We start from the raw sequence: 24,986 nt of genomic DNA, 5'->3' as shown, positions 1-24,986 counted from the left end.
CTCACTTTTAGAGTGATGTCCAGTATCCCTGAACTTTGTATAGTTATAATTGGCGCTCTTCTTATTTTACAGCACTCAGCAATCAAGACATGCTCCTGATACAGGTTATAATAGTCATCAATTCTTTTTTATTATTATTTTTTTGTGCATACTTACATTATTCAGATAATCAATTGAATATTTAATATTAGACAAAGTTCTCTCTCTCTATCTGGTAGTTTATTAATTTGAGCAGCAGGTGGCGGTGCTGCATAAAATAAATGAATTCACCTTAGACTCAAACATATTTCAGCTCCTGTCCTGAATAACTTGTCCCAAATCAATTACAAGTCATGAATTAGCCATTAAATGATGATACCAGCTAATTTAACAACAGTAACACAGCATTGTGAATCTGAAGATTTCTGTTTTAAAATCTACAACATTATGAGTAACTAAAACTTTAATAAGTTTACTCAGAAACTTTTTCTTTTGGCTTGTCAGAGTAAAAGTTTGATGTACCAGATGTAATAGCTGCTACATCTTTTTCCAAAACAGCAGCCAAGGGCTGTGAGTGAGCTAAGGGGTAGATTGAGTTAGCAGTTCACCTTACCCCACCATAAGCCACTGAAATTGAATTAAATCTCTGAGATATAAACTGGTATTTTAATGTAATATCACATAATTGGCTTGGTTTTCGTAATTTATTTTAGTTTACTGGGTTTATTTGATTGGGAAAGAGCATACATACACCAAACTCTTCCCGTCATGAGAAGCAGAAGATGCTTTGAACCAGATTATAATCATAAATAAATTTCCACCTGTAGTCCTTAATAGCCTAACAAGGTAGATATGACAGAAAAGCTATTGTGCTAAGAAACTAAACAATAAAAGACTGGGGTTCATTGTCCCTTTATACAGTCATTGGTTTGAATCTTTGTCCACTAAAGCTGTGTGACTAAGAATCAGCTGATTTTTTTTGCAGGTAGACGCACTAAAGTTTCAGGGTAATACAGTGCAATACACCGGTGATCAGCTATAATCCTTAGCTTTACTAAAGGATTTATGCAGCACATTAGGTTCTTTCAGCGTGTTTCCTTTTCTGCTTTTTTAACTCTACTGAAGACATAGAGCATAATTTCAGTGAGGATCTCGTCAGGTCAAAGGTCAAAGCTGCCACTTCCCTTCCTGGAAACATAATGCTTGTGGTCAACATGAGCAGCTGTTACTGGCATTGTTGAAAGCTGCTCCATTTCTTTCTTTCCCATCCCTTTCTTTAAAAAGCACTGGGCAACGTGCCAGTGTACTTTCTGCGTCTTCATTTACGATCACACCTCGCTCTCTCACATCCACAGCACGCTCGCACACTAACGCCCGGCGGAGTGCATGAACACATGAGTACACACATGCAAAGCAAGCCCCTGAGGGGTGCCCAAAAGTTTCCGGTCCGGAAGGCCGGACACAGAAACTCAGGAAACAATTGGGTGTCAGAGAGGTCCATGGAGTAGTCGCTCCCTACTGAAGTGTCGTTGCTGTTTTACAGGCAGCAGAAACAACTCTCCATCTGGTTCCCCGTCTTCCTTTGTTGACAGGAGAACATGCTGGCATCATTCTGTCTTAGGATGAATGTGCTGCTGATACACAATTGATTTATTTGTTTATACACGCTATTAGTTACCACTTTAAGCTCTTGGCTTTTGTTTTGCAGGTTCTAGACAAACATGTGTAACGTCATAGGTGCCATTCAGACTTTTGTTGTGTTATCAAAATAAAACAAATTAACAAGATTTTTTTAATTTCATGTTAAGCTGTTCTCTACCACATTTTGGGTTGGAACAATATGTAAAAAGGAAATAGAGATAAACAAACAAATATACAAACAAAGATTTTTATGTCATTAAAATTCCACATTTGATTTAAAACAGTAAAAAGAGAATGTGTAAAAATCTGAAACTGACAAAGCTATAGTTTTATTAAATAATGTACACTCTTTGTTCTAGGTTTACCTGCTCATATGCTCATTATTCTAAATACAGTATGTAATTGCATGGCAGCAGCTCAGGGCCTTTAGGCATTTAGACATGATTAGTCACGCCTTCCTTCCTCATCTGCTTGACCTCCAGTTTCCTTCATGTTAGTTTTGTTATGCCTATTTCCCATGCTTTTTTTCAGCTCAGTATTTTTGGTGTAATTACTTTTGGTCTTTTTTGTATTTGACATCCTACTCTGCCACAGGATGGCCACTTTAAACTACATCTTAACAGGAAGACGTCTGAAAATCATTGTTAGTGAGCATAGTCCAAAATTTAGATTCAAACTTTAGCGTGCAAAGGCAAAACAAAGACAAAAAAGAACATGAAATGCTGTCAGACACCTTCTCTGGTACTTGTCCCATGGATGCTGCAGAAAAGGGACCAGCTAGCTTGTTATCAGCGTTAGTGAAGGTGTGGCAGGTGGTCATTAATACACTTTTCATAGATAACTTGTACATCTGCGAAGGCACCATTAATGCTAACTGATGTGTACAGGTTTGTGAGGAGCATATGCTACAGATGTGCTTCAGCAAGACAATAATAATAAAGTTTTTCATGCATTCTGCACAGTAAAATACTCCAGGCCTATCAGAAACATTATAAAAGGTAAAAAATGACAAGGGAGGCACCAAAATGTCAAGCACCTGATATATTAAACAAGGTAAAAGTACAATACCAAGCCCCCACTTAAACAACCTTTGATATGTTTTTTTTCTATTTAAAAACCCCCACACACTATTCTGCTTAAATCCATTTTTAAACGAGGTTAGCAAAGGTTTCAATTTCATTGTGACAGCAAGTGCTTGCTAAGCAGTCTTTGACCTTTTCACAATCATTTCCAATGAAATCTGCAATGTTAAACACAAACCTTTTAAGGAAACGCTGCAGGGTGCGAGATGGAGGCAGCTCTCGTTGCGTAAGCATATCACAACCATATAATTATATAAAGTAAAAAAGCTGTGCAGCTTTTAGGTGTTCTTGAGTCTCTTCATTTGAGTGTTTAGCCCGATCTTTTCTTTGTTTTCTGGTCTTTTGAAACAGCTTTAAATAATTGTCTCAGCAGTGCAAGGAAGGAAGCGTTTTTGAAATGAGTAATAACATTTTAGTTTCAGTCTATGATGTGCTGTCATTATATCTTAAATCATTATATCTTGATTGAATCTGCATTTTACAAAGACGATAAACTTTGTAAAAGGTAAAAGGCGTCAGTGTGATTCTAAATGTTTTCCCAGAAGTCTTGCAGCTGCTGTCTTACTGTAATCTATTACACAAGCTAATAAGAAGGCAGTGCCAGAAGGTGCTTAGCTGATAGAAAAGACAGAGGAGGCTTTGACGCCTGCTTTAGGTCATTCTTGCATCTATCTTACTCCCTAAACGAACAGCACAGAGCACACCCGTGAAGTATGAAAAACCTGCAGGTTATTTGATGTGCTAAACAAGGATGAAGTTAAAGTTTTACTGTAATATAGATACAATTATTTGAGTATTAGCAGTTAAATTTTATCTCATCATTGCTACTTTGAGGCTATCCATGGAGGACTGTTACAGGTTTAATTTTTCACCACGCCCTCTACATCTAGAGAAAGGCCCTTTGTGTTCTTAAATTCTCTTATAGTCAGGGGTGCCCATAAGTGGTCCGCAGGTGCGCATTCGCTGTCAAAATAAAAGACACGCACCAGATAAGAAGTTGCAACACGCGTTTGAGTACATAAGATTTTCTGGAGGAGGACAGACATTTGTTTAGAACTCCTAAAGATGTCGAAGAAGCAAGCTCCTTTAAGCAATTACGTTGGTGTTCCTCCACCTCCAAAGAAATGTCAGAAGGACTTCAGAAGAAGCGCGTATTCTCGGAAAAGTGGTTGCATGAGGTGAGCTGGCTTCAAACAAATGATGAACGCACAGAGATTTGGTGCAGAATATGCCGTGAAAATCCCACAGTGCCTTTTATATGTACACAAACGCGTGTTGCAACTTCTTATCTGGAGCGCGTCTTTTATTTTGACAGCAAATGCGCAAGTGCGGACCACTTATGTGCACCCCTGCTTATAGTCTTGATTTGTTCTAATATTTCATATAGAAAGTGATTTTATATGACATTATATAGAGATGTTAACTTCAAATTGATGCGCATGATTTCTTTTTTCCATGATGTGATCCAAATTACCCCCTGAATATTTGATCCTGTTTCATGCGTCTTGGTTCTTTATGAGCCTATAAAAAGCTGAAGGAATGTAGATTCAAAGGTCAGACTGAACTATTTTATGACAGGTGAACTTTGAACTTTACAAGTTGAGATTCTAGGTGTCAAGCGCCAATGTGCAACCCTTTTGTTTTATATTTCTTCTGAATTAGACCATAAACTTTATAAACTTTGCACCATAAACTTTAAGGTATTTAGTGTGGCTCAGCTTCAAGTGTCCAGATAGAGCCAGCACACTTGAAGGAGGCATGTTATATCTAAGTGCAAACAAACCTCTCACCCTGATCTAATCTGACTCCGAAAATCCCCTAACCATATAAAATCTTCATGGCTGACATTGTGATAAAATGTGTGAAGCGTAAGCACCATGAAACCGAAGACACAAGACCCTCTGATCCTCCATCACCTGTGGTTATCGCCCCATGAGCATGATGGCATACGCAGCCACCAAACAAGCTGCTCCCTTTCTGAGCTGAGCGCCAGACAACACTGACTCTTTGAGTCCAATCACAGAGACCAACTGAGACTTGTCTCAGACCAAATGCCAAGTATCCCGAAGGCATCTTGCACATTGCAATTACTCTTATCATGAAGAGAAAAGCCTTGAATACCCTCTTTGCACACATTTGCACTGTGATGTTCAACACGTGCTGCATGTCCACAACTTCCTGATATTCCCGGCTCTAATAATAAAACCATGAAATAATTGCTAACGATTGAGGCTCTTTTAGTTGCACATTCAGATGGTAAATAGATAGTATTTCAGACTATTTTTTTCAGACTTGTAGACAAAGTGATGTTTTTCTGATCGTAGCTTTTAAAAAACCTTCCAATTCAATTTTACTTTTGTAGCAATAATTCATAAGAGTTGCTTTCAGGTAAGTGGATCAGATCAGTCAATCAATTCACTTTGAGCAGCAGTTGGTGACAGTGGGAAGGAAGAACTCTGGTTTCACAGAAAGTGATCTCCAGTAGAGGCAGACTCGTGAAGGGGCAGCCATCTATAACGACTGATTGGAGGGTGAGGGCAAAGAAAAGAGAACAAATGGATCATTGAATAAATGACATTCATTGATTTCCTTAATAAATCCCTTTAAACCCACTGGAGGAAAAAAAGGTAAGCGAGGCATTACAAATGATGATGTTTCTCCATTTCACAGCTTTATTTGCAAGTGTTAAACGATACCTATTTTAGAATGGAATCACAACTGGAGGATGGCCGGGTACCAAACTGTAGGTAAAAATGAGACCTTTCATATGATAGGCTGCTGGTTAAAACATCTCATATGGTGATGTGACCCTTGAATGTTTACACAAAATGCACTTTTTGAAGCTTCCTCCAGTGAATATCAGAAACCGGATCGAACATCCAGAGCACGCTTGTTTCTGTTACTCTATCTCACAGCCATTAGACATCATTGCTGTTTAATGTGTTTTTATGTTATAGCCAATTATTTTGATGCTTCAATTTATGGTGACAATTGGAGTGAGTGTAAGACTTTTTTTTTCTCCCTGCTTTTTAAAGCGATTGAAATCTTTTTTCAGTCCTGACCTTTTTCATATGGATAAATCATGTACTTATTAACTTATAATGGACTAGATCTCTAGAAGTGGTAAACTTCTACCTACTCTTGTTTGGGTATAGTATGTACATAACATCTAAAATTTTAGATTTGAGATATTTAATATTGTTTCTTACATATGGCACATGGAGTGTAAGCATTTAAGCAGATGGTACTTAAAATTTCCCTTTGTTTTCATTGGACTTTGTTTTCTTGATATGAAAGAATCCACAGAATAAACTAAGATAAAATGAGAATCTAAGGCTCAAAAATACTCAAACTTTTAATTAAAAAGTGGAACATTTCAACCCACCCAGGTGTGCTTCTGTGAGTTTAATTAGATATGCAACAGTTATTGTATAAAAAATGAGCTTATTTCGAGGTGGGAACATTTGTTTTAAGATTTTGTTGATTTTAATTGGCCTGACCACTTAAGAAATTGATTCAAAAAACTCAGACTGAGTAGTTTTGACAAAGTTGCAGAGTGATGATTTACGTTTTGCTTCAACCCCACAGTAACAGGAGACATTTGTGTTTCTGCCACACTCAGCACGTTTTCATGCTGAGATCTCCTTTTAGTTCGGTTCAGTGAAAATCATCAGTGCTCATCATCGGCTCATATTCAGCAGGGCAAAAGCTTGAGGGCTTTCGGATCTTTAAATTGTGTTTCGGCTCCACTACCCAAACGACTAATACGGGAAATCTGTCACAGCTCATGCAGTAACTCTACAGTGCAGCTCTACAGTATAAGGGGCACGAAGGGCGTGACATACGAGGGCAGCAGCGCAACTAATACTACTTACAACTATCACTGGCCACAAATGGCAGCGCACCCCTCCCAAGCTTCTGCTAATCTCTGAGTACTTTGACTAAACAGCAAAACAAACTACATCCCACAAATTTGCCACCTTTAACTTTCAATAACAACTGAAGCTAGACAAAACTAACGCAACACTTCCCAGCGCGCGATGGTTAAAAAAGAGGGTGAAGCACTTGTTGTTAAAGCTATATACGCTGTTTCACAAATGATGTTGATGCTGCTCTGCTGTGGCAATCAGGTGTGGTAACCTGGAACAGAAAGGGAGGGAGGGAGAGCAGCTCTCTTCTAAGAAGAGGCTAAAAGGTCAGTGACATAACAACAGGTAAGAAACTCATTATACTCCTGAGTAAAACCCCAGTTTTCTTATAAAATCACTTCAGACATGTGATATGTTTAAGTTAAAAACCCTGTTATACTGACTCTGAGATGGTGGATTTGAACCCATGACCTTGCTAATATGAGGCAACACTTCTAACCACTGCTGCACTATTGCTCAGTGCCAGTGTGCTGTTTTATGAATTTCCCCAGCTACATGATGTTCATCTTACACCATTTTTCACACACCTTCAAACTGAGAAGCAACAAAACAAAAAGGAAAAGAAGTTTTAAATAGAGATTAAAAATATTAGCTGCTGCCCATTTTTAATCCTTTTCTACATTTTTTTTTAGAGGCTGTCTGAGCGGATTTCTTTTAAGTAGAAGGCGATCATAGTTTCTGTGGCGACTGCCAACAAAAACTGGCTGTCAAGCAAACATTAACCTTATGTTCTTTTAGCAGATCAGGAGATGTCAGCAGCCTGGCTACACCCTTAGGAATAAACTGAGTGTCATTATTATAGCTGCTTTGTGTGTTTACTTGACGTCTGACCCTGAGTTTTGTGTGCATAATGAGCAAATCCAGGCAACAACGTGCCAGGGAAAACGCACCATGAGCCTGTACAGACTGAATTAGTGTTTCAAAAAAAGCCTAGGGGAAATAACACGATTACAGTATTTTTAATGCTGTAAATGTAACTTGAAGCGTTACTTTCTTACAATAAAGGATAGACGGTACGAGACGATATGAAAGTATCATTAAACCCTTGAAGGATACTTAAGATGCATTCCAATATGGATTCAGTTTAAAAGGAAGTCATTCTGCTCATTTCCAGAGTAGCTTTGCAAGATTCACAACTCAAAATAAATTATCAATTTATTATCATTTATCTCATAATTTTATTGAATCCTTAGTTCAGTCTTTTAAGCCAACTTTCTTCTGATCGACTGGCTCTCACTATCATAAGATACAACAGAAAGTGGTTGGAACTACTGAGTGTCCTTGACTCACTCCATAAATTAGGTGTTGAGAGGGGGAAAAAAAAAAATAGGTCCACTTTAATGGATAGTCTGTGTGCTACACAACCTCTGGGGCTGCATAGCAGAGATAGTGTTAAAAACATGTTTGCAATGCATTTTTTTGCTCTTAGTGTAGATAAATAACAGAAGAAGAAAGCTATGGTGGGTGCACAATGCCAAAAGCTGGACTTTTCCCTCTAATGGCCACTTGAGGCTGGCTCCAAAAGTAAGTCAATGCCCAGACTCGCATGTTTAAATGTCCAAATTTTGCAGCATGCAACACAAAATGCTGTAGATCTCTGACCCGTTTATATTTAGGCTTGAGCTACAACTGGTATGCAATTGTTACAACATGGAAAATGGCAGATTACACAGTCGCTCGTCAGTGAAATGATGCCATCCGTGGAATTTAGTGTCTGCAAATATGGAAGCATTCAATTCATTGAGGATTCACCATCCAGTTTGATTTTGTCATTCATGGAAGTGGGAATACTGGAACTCATCTGGGAATTAATATGGCTTGCTGAAGTATAAAAGAACATTAATACAAAATTTCAACTTCTCTCATAAATACATAGGGGTAATTATTTTTTAAATAACTTGCCCTCTAAAGTACATTTAGTCGAGCAAGCGTCACCAAGCACAAAGTGCTTTATTTTATTTTTAGCTATACCTAACCTGCATGTTATGGTTGCCAAAATTTTACAACAGCACTGTTTTAAAAAACACTGTTCGTCTATTGTGGTGTGACTCAAAAGAGCTGAGACATGAAGATGTGAGGAAACCATCTGAGACCAAGCCAGGTAATCATGGTATGAGCAGGAAAAGAACAGTGGGGTGACCAGGATAGATTTGTGGGCATTTTTGGGTGGCATACACAAAAAATACAGTACTATTTAACCCCCTAAACCACCCACGTCTACAACATTTGGAATGCAGGTAGAGATGGAAAGGATATTTGGTGTATCCAACTGTTTTTCCTTATATGTGCAAATAGGGTTTACAAATGTAGCACAATTTACAGACAACTTAACTGTGTATAACTACTGTGCAGAGGAAATGCCCTTCAATTAAAACATGAAGGGCAGTGAAAAGTTACACATTCAAAAACTTAAAATATCTGCACCAAAATGTACCCCCCGCCTCCCTCTTTCAGTTATGATGCATGGCCACGGCCTTCCATGAACCAAGAGCTACCCCATACCTCCACCACTGGAAAAGAATTACATCAGTGCAGTAACTGTCAGATAAATGGAGAAAAAAAAACAAACCTCAAAAGATTTCATTAAGTATTTATTTTTAACGAAATATACAGTTTTGTTCAGAACTCATATACAAAATTTACACAAAAACATGAATAACTTAATAACAAAAAGAAACTTACAGATGAATATAATGGAGTTTTATTACACCACGGAGCAACATTAAGAAGGAAACAATGAACAATGGCCTTAAACCTACCCAACCTGTTCTTAAGTAATCATTTTTTGCTAGAAATTCAGTCTACACACGCACACACACACACACACACACACACACGTACCAATGCTGCACTAACACATCTTGAAAAACACGTGAAAAAAAAAAGAAGTGGCTCTGATGAAACACAAGCGAGGAAGCAGAACTTATTTCCTCGCCTTCTTTCACCCAGTGAAAGAACTTTTCAGTGAGTCACATTCAACAGATGTTACAGTGTTGTTCATCCTCTGCTTCACAGTGGATTTAAAGCCATATCAGGTGATGGCGGTCACCTGCAAGGCAGTTTGCATGTTCACATGAGGAAAAATAACAAAAGAAAAAACGTTTTAGTGTGTTTTATGTGTTTTAATCAACTTTACTAAATTTAGTTCGCTTTAGATTTAAAGTAGCCCTCTGTGGCACTGGATCTCTGCCATTTTACCATAATACTGTTTCAAGTTTGTGTGCCAGTTCACGTGCAAAAAAGGCAGAAATAATTCAGGCTGAAACGCATCAGACATCAACAAGTTACAGGCCTGTGCAGGCACGACTGAAACATGCGTCAAAGAGGATCGATCTGCTCCGAGTTAACCTTGGCTCCCTTTCACAAGTGGCACTTCAATCATTGACGGCAGTGCGAGCCCCCCGAAGGCAAACATGAGTAGCAAGGCCGCGTCCTGAGCCCGAGCCATGTTTGAGGCTACTGACGGGCCTTCAGCCAATATTTACATGGCAAATAAAAATCGAGTAAGAGTGGTAAGGAGGAATGTTTTCACTGTTAAAGGCTTGTTCCAGGCAGGCAGCGCCATCCCAAGTCAAAATATCAAGCTTAGGAAGCAAATGCCTAAGGAGGCTTCGAACAGATGTGCACAAAACCACAACACCGCCCCACAACTTCACAAGTTTGGAGTCTGTTCACGAAGAGGTTTGTTCTAGGACGCGTGTGTTGCATAGAGTACAGTCACAACTCTGTTTCTTACAGTCAAAATAAATTGAAATCTCAGACACAGCAATAAGATTCGGCCCTTCATTTCTTTAAGACATGCTTGGCTCAGATTATAAAAAGAACAATGTGCACTGGGATGAACTTTGGTCTATCCTCACTTGGTGGAATTGTGCAACGGGAAACATAAACCCACGTAGCCACTGAATAAAAGCTACCCTTTCCTTCATTTGAATAAATATATTTAAAAACAAAACAAAAAACACCAATATGGTGATTATAAATACACGAAACTACAGGAAATCAGAAGAAATCCCATGTGAAAGTAGAAAAAAAACAAAAAGAAATACTTGGTTCTTTGGACATGACAATAAAATGTTGCTTATAGTTTTTCAAACCGTATAAAACAAAGAAACAGATCAGTCGTTAAATACTCCTGGGGTTATGTGTCACGTACTTTGCAGTTCAGATTCAGCATGACAAAGGACACGTGCTCAAAAGTTTGATTTTAAATTTGATCTTGACTTCTCATGATCAGACCCCTTCAAAGTGCAATGGAACTTTCCTCTCAAACGCTTCACATTACAATGCTTCACGTGTGTTGCCTTCACGTGTCAGGAGTCTGTGTTTTCCTCCTTTACATATTCCTCTACCAGTTTCTCGTACGAGTGGCTGTGTTCTGAACCGTCACTCGTGAAGACAGATCCTTCGGACTCGGAGCTTTGCTCCTCCTTGGAGTTCATCTCAATGTTTTCGTCGCACGTGGTGATTGAGAGTTTTGCTTTAGAATCGTCGTCGTCCTCCTCCTCCTCCTCCTCCAGCTCCTCAGAGTTATTGCTGAGGAAGTTCTCCTCGTCGATAAAGGTGATGTTGGCATTTTGGAACGTTAGAGAGTGGTACTCCTTGGAGTCCCACGCCCTGTGACCGCCTGATACACTTTCTCTCTCTCCTCCGTTCTCCAGATTCACATCCTTGTCAAGCTGGTTCTCAAACATTTGATCATGGTTTAGTTCTAGGTCACCCTCCACCTGGTCTTCCTTTAGCAGTAAACCATTGTCTGAGCCCAAGAGGTAGTTCTTAGACTTAGAAAAGGCAACGGTGACGCGGTCACTAAAGCTATAGCGCCTCTTTTGACGTGGCGAGCGGTCCAGGCTGAGGATGGTATGGCCGTTAAACATGGGCGCATCGTTGCAACTCCTCGAGCGACTGATCTCTTTAGATTTACTGACCGTTTTGCTGCCATCTTTTTTGTTGCCATCTTTTTTGTTGCCAATCTGTTTAATCAGGTCATTGTAGCCTTCCTTCCTCTTGGACAAGAAGCTGAAAATGTTGACATCGTTCGGAGTGGGAGGAGAACTAGGGGAAACTTTGTTAGACTCTTTGTAGTGGCGGAGCTCTTCGAGAGATAGCTTGCGCAGCTTGCGGCGTTTCTTCAGGGCTTTGTGGGCTTCAATCACCATCCGAACTTTCCAGTTAAAGAACAAAGAAAGCCAGGCCAAGCCTAGATAAATCCAAACCTCCACAAAGTAACGATACAGAGGTGGATATTGTTTGTTTGGATCCACACCTGCAGGGACAAAGAACAGTGTGAGTGATTTGCATTGAAGTTGTAAGTGCAGGAAATTTAAAAGGTTCAAGGACATCAAGAAGCACCTTTTACTAAACTAACTTAACTGTCTACATTTTAGAAGACAGCTTACCTGCCACCATGTCCCCAAATCCAATTGTGGTCAAGGTAACAAATGAGAAGTACAAGCCATCAATGTAAGTCCAACCCTCTTGAGACATGAAGACTAAAGGCGGGAGGACTAAATGGATCAGGACACCCCAAAGAAGAAAGATAGCCGTGCAAGTAAACTGAGATTTCCTCTGGAGGAAGGAAAAAAAAAAAAAAAAGAAAAAAAAAGAAAGTTACTTCAGCTGAACAATAGATTAAGATACTTTTCAAAGAAATTAAAGAAGGGAGTGAGGAAAAAAAAAAAAGGAGTATCAGCTTACCAGTGATAGGCCTTTTTTGGTTAAAAATAGGCCCAGGTGCTTGGCTCTACCGCCAAAGAACTTCCCCAATTCACTGATCCAGGTAAGACACAAAGGCACACCAAACAGGCCGTAGAAAATGCAAAACACGCGTCCTGCTGATGTTTTGGGGGAAATGTTCCCATAGCCTGAAAAAAAAAAAGAGAGAGAGAGAGAGAGAGAGAGAGAGAGAGAGAGAGAGAGAGAGAGAGAGAGAGAGAGAGAGAGAAAAAAAAAAAAAAAAAAAAAAACACAACTCCATTGTATTATACAAATAAGTGGCTCATGACCAAAACTGCAAAACTATGTTGACGGACTACCGTCAGAGTTACAACATCTGATACTCCTGTCGGCTCATTTATAAATAATTTGTTCTTCTCAGTTATCTTTGAATTTAGTTTTATTATCATTCCTAACAGCATGCTTACATTTGGACGACCTATTGGTTCCTGACTACTCCCTGAAATGTCCTGCGTTGATCAGAAAACAAGAGGCCATTCAATGCGGCATGCGTAGATAATTTAAGAGGATTTGAGATTCCTACATTAGAGGTGAGCAAGTTATAAAAGACACCGAGAAGCCACTTGAGCATCTCTTACAATTTGAAGATAAGCACACTGTTGAAACGTATAAAAATGCATGATGTAATGTTACTTTCAAGCAATAAACTATTTTACTGTTCACATCTGAATGGATTGCAACTCTCTCCATTGCCTCCAAGAACTTTTGGACTAAATTCTGTGTAATGGAATCCAAAGGATGTGAAGCTTTTAGGTTTGTTCCCAAGTGTCTCTTCCACTTACAGCTTCAACAGTGAGCAACACTCCACTAATCACACATGCGAACAAACATTCAGCTCCCAGGACAACACAAACTCCTTAAAAGGACAAAAAACTAAAAACACAGATGTTGCTAAAATGTTAGCGAGCATACGCCCTACCAACTCAGCTGCCCATTTTGCAGTCACCTAAAGTTAGCTGGCTCACGTTATCACCAGCAACAAAGCATATCCGAGTGGAAACACTAGTTGACTAGTTTGCCAAATTACATTAATATTTAACTCTACAGTACTGATTTTGGAAATCATGCAACGGCACAAAACAAAGAAATACAACTAAAATTGGCTTTCTACAGTAAAACAGTTACCCACCAATCTGTTACTTAGATTTGTGATTATGTAGCTATCTGAGATCAGTAGCTTCACCTTGTCCAAGTAAACTCTGCCATCAATATGCTGATACTCAGCTCGGTCTCTAAGTGGTTGCATGACATGCACTGCAAACAGGACAGACTGTATATCTCGTCGCTTTGACTGATACAAATGAGGTGGCATTAATAACTGTCCTCTGAGTTTACACTGTGCTCCTTTAAGATTAAATTTGAGTGTAAATATAAAGACATTTAAAATACAAAAACAACCAAGAGCCCAGACCTAAAGTGATCCTGCATCAGTTTCATAAATCCAGCTGTCAAACATCCAGAAGAACTTACCGATGGTGGTGATAACTGTGGCGGCAAAGATGACGGCATTTGGCCAGTTCCAGTTATTGAAAGTCTTATTGCCTGTTATTGTGACCCCTTGGCCTGCAGCATCTGACACCACCTGGGGACAATAAACAAAGACTGCACATGAGAAAAGGCTGGACTTTGTCTTAGAGAGAATTAAAGATAGAACAAAGGGGTGCCATCAATTAGCATTTAGAAAAGATTCCACCAAGCTCAGTACAAGAACACAGGAAGTGCATCCTGCACAACCTGCGTTTCTTCTAGCACATCCTTCCTGTGATATGCCGATAGTATCTAGAGTACTACTGACGAGCTGAAACGTCACTCTGGCACCCTTGAGACTCTTCTCTAACCTGAGGGCTTTGTAGTCTAACCCTCTGCTTACTTTGGTAGAGAAACAGGAAGACAGGCACTGCAAACCTAAACACCCATTTCATAATCGCATGATTATGCAGCATTAAAAAGATCAGGTAGTTTGAAAGCAGTTCTTTTGTTGGACTGTTTTTCCTTTTCCCAAGACCCCAAAACCCGGTTTAACCATGTTGTGTGTGGAATATGTCAGCCAACTCTTTCAATGACATTTTGAAATCCAGATGATGAGGCAAAAGGCGCTTAATCAATCATCCCCAACCATACGTGTCCATCCGCAGCCACAACAAAAACTGAATTTTTCCTCCTGGGAATTAGCAAACACCCGACCATGTGTGCCGGGACAATGCACTACCCCACGCTCTCTCTCCCTGAGGGCTGAAAAGGGGGGAAATGTGCAGGCGTTGGCAAAATTCACATAAGCCCTCAAGTCCTGAAAGATGCTTGGTTCTCTAATAATAACAGGCCTGTTACAATTCTCCTCTGTAATTACCAGAACATGGGGAGGCCAGTCTTTTGTCTTCTGAAACAACACAGTTGGACTGTTGGGCTTTAGGATGACAGCGGTGATGACCAAGTTTGTTTTCAATCCATGACTAGAAATTAAAGAGGAAAAACCTCAGTCGTTTGCTGTTCGCTTACGCACTTTTGCCAATCCTCCCAGCAACCCAGCGCATCTAATGACTGCTTACATTTATATGCATGAGGTAAACTACTTATTGGCCATGTTGAGGCTTAAATTTTGCTTGCATAAAACTGATTACAGGAACTGCAACTGCATGTACCCGATGATCAGAGCAAGCATCTAACTTAGAGAATAATCTACCTGCATAAAAGAAAGAAAATGTCGTGCTGTATCAAACTCCTCTTGGTTAGAGGTAGGAAAAAGAGTTTAGGATCTAAGAGGATTTTTAGAATATATGTCACAGATAAACAGTATAGGTATGATACATTTTAAAACAATGGCTTTAAACATTTTACAGCTGGCTGGATATAAACAATGTTTGGTCAAGTCTACAGTCGGGCATATTTTTGGCACGTATTAAAATATACTAATTTAATCATTCTTCCTTTTTGTTTTGCTGACCTTGAGTGGAGAGCTGTACACATATACTCATGTGCGACTACTGTGTTCCATTTTTCTTTCAGTTTTGTCCACTTTTTCCCCCACAATCAAAAGGATCCCTAAAAAGGTTATTCTTGTACGCATTGCACATCCATGCTTGCGCAAACATATCACCAATCGCTGGCTGCTGCACTGTCGGCAAAAAACTGGAACGTTTTAACACATGTTAAAAAGCTATTACGCAAACTGCCAGGGTGGAGAGATGTCTATGTACCGATCTCCTCTCTCAGTGAACAAAACAGGAGGTGGCACCGAAACCAGCAAACCGAGGAACCGGAATAAGATGAAGGATGCTTTGCAGCCTCTAAATAAACAGATGGGAAAAACACATGGTATTAGCTAGCTTACCAGGCATGTGAATCATGTTAGAAAGTGTAACAGAGACTCCCGCATAGGTGCTTTGTTCCACAGCACTACTCACTCACTAATCTTTTCAAAGGCTGTGTCATAGGTGCATTTTTTTAATACACTCCATTCACTTGGCCAGCAAAGGTCGGTTTAACCTTAAATTTAGATACAGATATAACGTGTCATTTTCTAGATGATGATGGCTCTCCAAGAATCTGTCAAGCAATCTAATATGCACAACAAACATGGCTCTGATCTGAGCAATGCACTTTTTTGACCTGAAAAACCTGTCTGGCTTTTGTTCTGTGTCAGATTTCGGTAGCTTGGGCTGCTTTAATGCAGAGTGATGGCATTTCTAATAACACAGCTAACTTTCTGGAAATCATAGTGGATATTTAATCTCAAGATGAGGCGATAAATAATAAGCGATTCGTTCATTACTCTGAAACTGATGTGAAACTCGTATGACCCCACGAGTTTAACATTTATTTGCTCTGGGGAAAACAAATGTCTTGGGTCTGGTCTCTGTGTTTGCAACTCTTCGCCTCATTCTCGCCTTATACAGAAGATCTGAAGATGTTCACGGTCTGTCTGGCAGATATAAGTGGCACAAGTTTAGCACATACAAAGCTACTGAGTCACAAGAATAGAATGAGAGCACAGTGAAGGCTGACTCATGGAAGCAAGAACCACATACCCTCGGTGTATGTCAGTCAAACGGAAAATGTGATGACATCTAAAACTAAGGCAGACTGAAAATGCAAGTCTTCAAATATCTTGTTTTGCCACAACTAAACTCTCTCGAACAAGCTCTGCAGAGCTAAAGGTCCATGAAAGGTTAAAAGGTCAGGCAGAGGCCACCTCGGGTCACTAATGAACACGAGGAATGAGCAAAAAGCACAAAAAAGTGGGTTTGTGTCAAAACGGACAAACAACAAACAAGCTCAGGAGGAAGCTGTTAAACTGGCTTCATCACATGTCTGCCACTGTCCAAACAGTAGCCAAACCACACACATTAAACTCCTGCTGGGCAGCTCATTTAGCAAATAAAGTGACCATAGAATGTAAAGTTAATTTATAAAATGTTTATCTCTGAATGCATAAATTAGTTTTGGTGAATTATTAAAAAGCCATTTAAAAAAAAAAAAAAAAAAGTAAAATAAAAAGAAATTTGGCAAATCTTGTTAAGCAAACTGCATTTTTCCCAATTTGCACACAGAGCACATGACAAATTAAATGAGGAGGGAAAATGAATAAAATGCTGCTTTCAATAAAATGAACCACACAAAGACTTCACTGCATTACCGGACTATAACATTAATGACAGCAAGACGCTCGTAACTTTAAGCAGGTTTAACATGCTTTAACGCCTCTGTAACATGATAAAGTTTTATGTGAGGACTTCTGAATGGCACACTTTTAGTTACGTCAGAATCAAACACTGTTCTTTCTCTAATTAATAAGCAAACAAATTTAACTGTTGTGGAGTTAAGCAATCTCTTCAAATCTTCCAAATGGAGATCTGTGTGCAACCCCTCTCCCCACTGCCTCATTCACAAAATGAGAGGAAAAACAAACAAACAAACCCCCCCCTTGCAATGATGCCAGAATCGTTTTCACATAAAAAACAAACAAACAAAAACCATGGCAGACACACATTGCCCAGAATCATCCCATGGACTAACCTTATCCAGCCCCCGAACACCCAAAAGGAGTGAAACAACTCCACCTCAATAAAAAAAAAAAAAAAAAAAAAATGCAATAAAAGGCAGCTTTATGTTAATGCATCTTGAGCTGATGACTGTAATAAGTCTGTATTTAACTCCAGTTCAACTGAAAGTAACTGAGTTATGTGCAAACAAGCACTTTCTGTAATGAGCAACTACACCTTCACTTTAATGACAGAACTATTGGAAGCATTAGAGTGGATCGTTTTACATCACAATATACAAATAACTAACATTACCATTTGTACCATTTGTGTCTCTCACTTCAAGTTCTCAGACCAGTTATCTGTTCTACCAAAATTAGAGAAGAGCATAATTCTGTGTCTCAAGTTTTCACAATGTGCCAGTTTTTTGTTTGTAATTCAGAGCTACAATCTTGTCCACTGAAAAGACAGATGAAATCCTTAAATATTTCAAATTACACTACTGTATCACAAAAAAAGTAAAAACAAACAACCCAGCCCAACACCAACACTCATCATCACACACACATCGCATGACAGAACATAGTTCACTCCTCTACTAAAAGCTCCTTTTATTTCTGTTTAACTAACTGAAGGTTTAGCACTCTGCTGCAGGACACTGATAAGAAAAATAACAGTTAAAAAAGGACAGCCGGCAGCTCAACATACCACTCCAGCTCTTCTGCGTTTTTCCACTTTCAGTACAACAGAACCAAACAGCGGTGTACAAAAGCCCTGATTGAGCTGCAATCAATGAAGAAACTGAAGCTCTTCTGTGTCATTATGTATTGATTTCTGATGAAGAGGCGGATAAGCTGCAAACAATGCATCTGGGTAACAGTACTGACATCTGACTGCATGTACTAGAACCAAAGATCCAAGCATGAGGAAACATCGACAACAAAAAGTTAGATCTGCAATGTCTTCAAACTTTTTACAGTAAATGAAGTAGCAGTAAAGAGAAACAAAATAATAAAAAAAGGACTATCCATCTTTTTCATGGATTTAATGAATGTATAAAAAGGGGAGTAAAATTTTAAGCCAGCTCTAAAAGTGAAACGATTTTATATCCAAGATGGTGAAACCAAGATTTGTGAGTGGTTGCTTTGAATTAGGCTGTTACCATCACATGAAGCACAGGCTTGCTTTACTGACACCACAGCATGTTCTTTATTATCCAATTTATTTTGAGTTTATTAGTATTTAAGTAAATTAAACCAGGCTCATTGTAGATTCAGAGCAAACAGGCCTTATCTGGAGGGAGGCTGCACTGACCTAAATGCTGAATCAGCATGTACAGACATGGTATAGTATGTGCCGATATCTGGATAAACGCTACAGATTATCTAATCCTTGCTTCAGCAGGGTTTCCCATGCTATTACTGCACAACACAACCCTTAAAATCTAATGTACAAATTCCTGTTGAACTCAGATATCCTGGTGAAATGACAGGTTTTCATATTAAACATGGCCAAAGATAAAAAAATAAATAAGGTCAGCGTATATTCAGGTAATCCTTGCGAGCCCTGTGTATTTGACTGCAATTAAAAAGACGCCAGATTTTTGAAGACTTTGCTGAGAATCTGCAGAAATTGGTGCTGCAACCATCATGATCTTTGTGACATTAACGCGCATCTCGACAGATGCATCTGATGCTGAGGCGTTCGGATTCACAAAGTCAGCTGCAGCAGCATTTTAGTGCAACAACAGTGATGCTTCATAGAGTTGTGCTCAGAAGTGTACATACACTCATGTGCATGAATATCATGGTAATTTTAAAGACTTCAAAAGCTCATTGATGGCTACCAGAAGCATCAGAGGTGCAACTATGTGGACATTTAACCAGATATTAGCATGTCTGTAAGTATGAGTGTATTAGAGAAAATCCCAAATGAATTCAAACCACCTAATTCTATTTTTTTGTTATTAACAAAATATCAACAGCTCAAAGAAATCATTAAACTGATTAAATTGTTTTGATGATGACTGCTGCCAGCTGGGGAAATCCTCCTCTGTTGTATTGGTTAAGCTGATCTGAGTTTTATGATTGTGTATTGGTAAAGTTAGTGGTACTTTGTAGAAAGTAAAAGGCATGAATCGCACTCTGTTTGTGCATACTATAAAATTGGGTCCCGCCGGCACCTCTGTCCATGTACACAAATAAAAAGATCCCATTTCCACGAGATGTCATGATGCTGTGCTTCATTAGAGAATGAATACTGTATTTGTTAGATCGCTAGATAATCACATGTTTAGATTTTGTTTTTGAATGGAGTCTGTGCTCCATATTTGTGGCCCTAATGTTAGTCAGCGCAAACAACTACCAACTTTATGTCACACTTGAAAATGTACAAATACTTAAGACTCAAGGCTCCTTTAGATCAGTGTCTACAACTAATCATGTGCTCACCCATGAGGGAGAACAATCCAGGCTTTAATTGTGATTCAGCTCAGTTTAACCTGCTGGAGACTGATGTATGAGTTTTTCTAACAAGTCTTGAAGAGCACCTTAAGAGAGTCACCTACACCCTGCACAAACTTACAGGGCACACCATGTTATTTCTTCACTTTCCAAAATGAGGAATTAAGTCTTGGTTGTCACACGTCAGTGACCGGTGGACAACATTTCTAGGCGCATGACAAAATAAGCTGTCCCCAAAAACAGAGAGCAACTTCTCTTTTCTGCTTCTTTTGAATTTCTTGCCAAACATGTGAAAGCACTACAAACGTCTTGTTCAGACTCAAATTTGTTACTTTAAAGTTCAAGAAAGACAAAAAAATAACAAATTCTGATGTTCTTAGCAAGAAAAAAAAAAACAAACCCTGGAGGAGAAGAAACTTTCCATCAGAGACTCAAAAATACTTAAATCTTAAAATACATGAGTGAATCTGCTAGTGTGGATGGCTGCGTGCCTGCCAGTTTCTTTTAGAACTCCACAGACTCATCTGTGGAGAGACTGCACTTTAAAGCACCAACTACACATGCATTCTTCAAGTGGACTTCAAAGAGCGACCACTGGTCTGGTTATCTGCAGTCGTCCATGTCTACAACAGAGCATAATCCCACCTTAGACTGAAGGTTGACCTGGTAACGCAGCAGATAATCAGAGGATACAAGCACTACAATTTGTATGTTTGTCTGGAGCGAGTCATTGACACAAACAAAAATCCTATAATTCACTCGCATTTTCAGGAAGTGGAAACCTTTTTCCAAGATCTTTTAAAGTCATTTTAGTGCAGAATTCTAACCACTCACAGTTTGAGTGGGTTTTCTTTTTTGTTTTGTTTTTTTCCTCTTTTTGGGGGGGGGGACTGTGGGGAGTCAGATTTTTAGTGTCAGTTTATTTTACTCATGCCAGCGGGAGTAACAACTGAGCTGTACTTCTTAGCAAATTATTTAGAGGCTTCTGAGTAATGTCAGACTTCTAAAAATATGACGTAACACCAAAGCCATTCCAGTCTGGATGATTTCATCTCCAGATACATTTTCTTCCAAGAGACGTCACATACAAATGGCTAACTTCTTGATTTTTCAAAAGGCTAAAAAGAAAAGGCCTCAAATTGTTACCTGTTGTGCTACATAGTACAGTTTGAAGTGATCGAGTAGCTATCTCTGTGTATATGATAGGCAGGATAATGATTATGTAACTGGTAAAATCTGCAGACTGTACATAAAACCTGCCTGGCAAACTAAAAGGTATTCATATGGTAGCAAACTGTCAATCTCAAGTTAGCACTGCCATAAATCACATCCTCTTGACAACAATGGGATCTAAATTAATATGTTGTATTGCATAAGACTTCATACTTGGGATCGAGCCTGTAGATTCATTGTTTGCTGAGGTCGTAGACACAGAGAGCAGTAGGCTCATTTTCCCAGACTTTCGTACAATCTGATTTTTGTTTACACCCAAAAGTTAGCCCCCTGGTGGCCATTAGAAAGAATGCTGGTCAAACACACGGCACTGGCTTCACTGGTGACGCCAGTTTTCAGACCAAGAACATGCATCACACTTTAAAAATAAAATTTAAAAAAAAAAAACAAAACAAAACAAAAAAAAAAAAAAAACTTAAACAATTATTTAATATTGCGTGCACCGGTGTTACGGCCCTAGCAGGGCCTCCTCCTGAAGGACTACACATGGAAATTAGCTACTAGCTAAATGTAGTACAGCTTTTCTCTTACGAGATTAGTGTATAGTGGTGATGAAGGATACAACAAAATGTGCTTGTATTTGTGCCATAATGGCTTAAAGGTAAAAACCAAACCCAAGCAAATAAAACACCTCTTGCTGCAAAGGTAGCTCAGAACACTTTAATACCTGCATGTGTAAATGCCTCCTCCTCCTCCTCTTGTTTATTCTGGGCTGAAACAAAGCACACAGCTTCCACTTCTCTTATAACAGCTACTGCTTTCAGCAAACTTCCATCGTTTTTGCGGGAGAGATAATGTTCACCCGTCCCCCCCCCGCTGAACTTTTAGCAGCCTCTCAAGAGCCAACATTGATGGGCCATAAAATCCAATCTGCAAACTGTGACCACTTCAAGGCTCCTGCAGTTAATAGTAAAACTCCTTGTTAATAAAACAGAACTTTTACAAGAGTGTTACCGTCTCTCGTTAAGCTTGCTTACATTTGATTTAATCGTTAACGAGCTGGGCAGAGTTTCCACAGTGGAAATCTAATAGAATCTGCTTCTTAAAAAGATTCTTTTTATTAAACCGACTGTAATGCTGTTGCAGCAGGTGTTTCACGAAACTGCAACAGAGGAAACATAACACCACTAGAGGAGAACAACTGTCTGCGCAGCTGGGGGAACATGTCAATGTGATCTTTTGAGCCCTCCCCCCCAACATCATGTTGCCTTGGACTTCAGGGAGAAAACAGAAGAAGGAGCCCTTTCTACTGCAGCTGAGCAGCTACTAACACCAACTAAACTTCTCACTCTCAGCTGATTTATAGCAGCAGCTGCTGCTGAAAGGGAAATTGCCAAAATCTCTCAGCCATATTATTCTCAACTACATTCATATGCAGATTTGGCTGCTTCAGGGGTTTTGGCTGTTTGAGACTCTTTCAGCTGTCTAAACACAAAGAAGCAGAAGGAGGAGACAGGGGGGTGGGGCGGTAAATCCCCCCAATACTGGTTGCAAAAAAAGGGGTGGGGGGTAGAAACAGGTTGAGACATGTTCCAAGTGCAAAATGTGAGAAACAGGACCCAGATACCCAGATAACATCTAAAATTTCACCTCTGGCAGATGGTGAGGCTTCTCTCCTTTCTCTGATGCGTCCCAGAAAGCAATGAATGCTTGGCCCAAATGTGAGAGTATTCTTTGGCCTTTACTGATGCTCCCAACGCTGAATCAATCTGAGAGATTATATGGGCCACATGTTGGGTGTGTTGGCACTCGGGCTGCATCAGGCCTTTGCACCTCTTTCCAGCACTGAAACAGAGCTGAAAGTGCCACGAGTTGCCTGAATGTGTCCCAAATATGACAGCTATGGATTATGATAAAGCATGTAATGATATAAAACAAATACGTCAAGCATTCATTTTCACACAGCACAAATTCATTCACAGTTTAGCTCAGCTAAAGTATCAAGATGACAAAAGGAGAAGCTTTGGTCATCAAGATCCTTCTAGAAGAAGCGCGTTTCTGCAGGTGATCCTGTGGAAGGACTATTAACACTGGGAGGTATTGTCAGGGGTCTGTTACCCAGGCATGCCAAGAAAAGGTGTCAGTTGGTGGCTTCAGCTCACCATCAACCCCTGCCCAGCTGCCTTGCTGTTCTCATGAGGGGCAGGAGTTCAGTCTTATAACCCATGCTGGCTGAGCATGGGTTATTACAAGTTTTGGGGGATCAAATGCAATTAATGAAAAAGCCATTTTAACTGATAAAGTTGGATCTTTGGCTGATTCAAGGAAGCTAGAAAACTGCAAATATGGGCCAAAGAGTTTGTTTCAGCACTCTTCTTCTCCGGTGTAGGATTTCCCTCCAAGTTCAGATTCAACAAATGGAAACCGAAAGGTCATAAAACTGACAGTCGAAGTAAACGAACAAACAGCATGGTGTGGGGCAAACATAAAAATTACAGGATTGTTGACATATTGTGGTCATTCAGTGCTGACGGGGAAACCACAGAGGTCAGTGTCCCCGCTTTACTGGTAAAGAAACTGCCACCGTGACAAGAAAGTGTAAATGGAACAACAAGTTCTGCAGATTTTAAGATCTGAGGTCACAGATTAGGACGTCCACACCCACATAATCACTGCTTTAGATACACTGTCAAGTTTACAAGTAATAAAATAATTATCCTAATCATTAGTCATGGACAGCAGGACGCCAGCAAAGATAATAAGACGGTTTGATGATAATTATCACATGAGTTCTGGCGCTGTAAATTCTAAGACGGGGGGCAGGTAAACAGTTGAAGCTAAGGAACCTCTTCTGTTAAGCTTTTTCCCTGCATCAATTTCTCGTGGGAATTTGTTAATTTATGTTTTAAAAAGGACTAAAAATAGGCACCGTTTAGTAGTGGATTTATATATTGGAGTAAACTGTGCCAAAAAGTGGAGCCAGAGTCTGACAGCAGCTGATTAATCAGACCAGGAGGTTTGTGTCGTAAAAGCTTACAGACCAGCTGGGGCTCAATAAACACTCAAGTGTCACCCCCTTCCAGTAAAACTAAACAGGAAGTTATTTTCGTGCAGCTGTGAAACACAAAATGAAACTTCTGAATGAAGATGTCCATACCTCTAATATTATGTCCAAATCCCCCCCGGACAAGCACGGATATTTCTCCAGTATTTTGTCCTTCTGGGCATTGTACTGCTTCACAGCCTGGTCCCAGTTGGGCTCCTCTAGGACCTGAAAAATGGCTGCCCCGATGGACAGGTAAAAAATGATGGCAGAAGTCAACAAGGGACCTTTATCTACCATACTTCTGCACAAAGGCTCGGAGAGCGCGCGGGACGGGGTAGAAAGACAGAGGGAGGGAGGGAGGAGGGGGCAGATAAGAGCAGGAACCGAGGCTATGCAGAGTTCATACTCTGCAAGTTTCCCAAAATTTTCCCAGAAAGAACAGCTGACAGCATCGGGCTGCGGACAGGGAAAGCCTTTAAAAGCGTTTCAAAAACCTCGTTGAGCGTGCGCGCGCGTGGAGCTGCAGTAGTAATGTGTCCACGTGCGCAACCAGAGGTAAACTGAGCGCTGAGAGCCGCAGACTGCAAATGAAGAACAACTGGACCGAGCACCGCCCACGAGTGCGCCACTCTGAAATCCGCTTCCTTCTTTCCGTTTTTTTCCCTTTGCTACAGGTGCACTGCTGAAGACCATTTACACATCACAACCTCTTTAAATCGCAGAAGCTTCAGTCAAAAATAATTTACATTTTTAAGAGATCACCAGAGCAGGGGCGTTTCCACGTTTTTTCTTCTTTTTTTGTAACAGGGTGGCCAAGAGCAAGACAGGAAGGGGCCCCACAGGAAATTAATGTGGAAAATTGGTGTAGAAAAAGTCTGGCTGGGTCTGATTTTCAGGGTCTCGTGCAGCCCCAGGTCCTCACGCAGTTGGTTTTATTCATAGTCAGGTTATTATGTATT

General features: G+C 39.9%; 1 protein-coding gene across 1 annotated transcript; it reads right to left on the bottom strand.

Annotated features, from left to right (window-relative positions):
* Positions 1–9,210: 9,210 nt before the first annotated feature.
* kcnk5a (potassium channel, subfamily K, member 5a) lies at positions 9,211–24,691 on the bottom strand. Its single transcript, XM_031733438.2, has 5 exons — positions 24,139–24,691; positions 13,838–13,949; positions 12,329–12,495; positions 12,031–12,199; positions 9,211–11,897 (listed from the first exon to the last, which is right to left on the bottom strand). Exons 1-5 carry the CDS (start codon positions 24,322–24,324, stop codon positions 10,945–10,947), a joined length of 1,587 nt encoding a protein of 528 aa, XP_031589298.1. The 5' UTR covers positions 24,325–24,691; the 3' UTR covers positions 9,211–10,944.
* Positions 24,692–24,986: the final 295 nt, after the last annotated feature.

The sequence above is a fragment of the Oreochromis aureus genome, linkage group 19 (assembly GCF_013358895.1).
Source record: "Oreochromis aureus strain Israel breed Guangdong linkage group 19, ZZ_aureus, whole genome shotgun sequence".
Taxonomy (NCBI): domain Eukaryota; kingdom Metazoa; phylum Chordata; class Actinopteri; order Cichliformes; family Cichlidae; genus Oreochromis; species Oreochromis aureus.
Note: the sequence above shows the minus strand (reverse complement) of the source record. Positions and strands in the feature narration are given on the sequence as shown.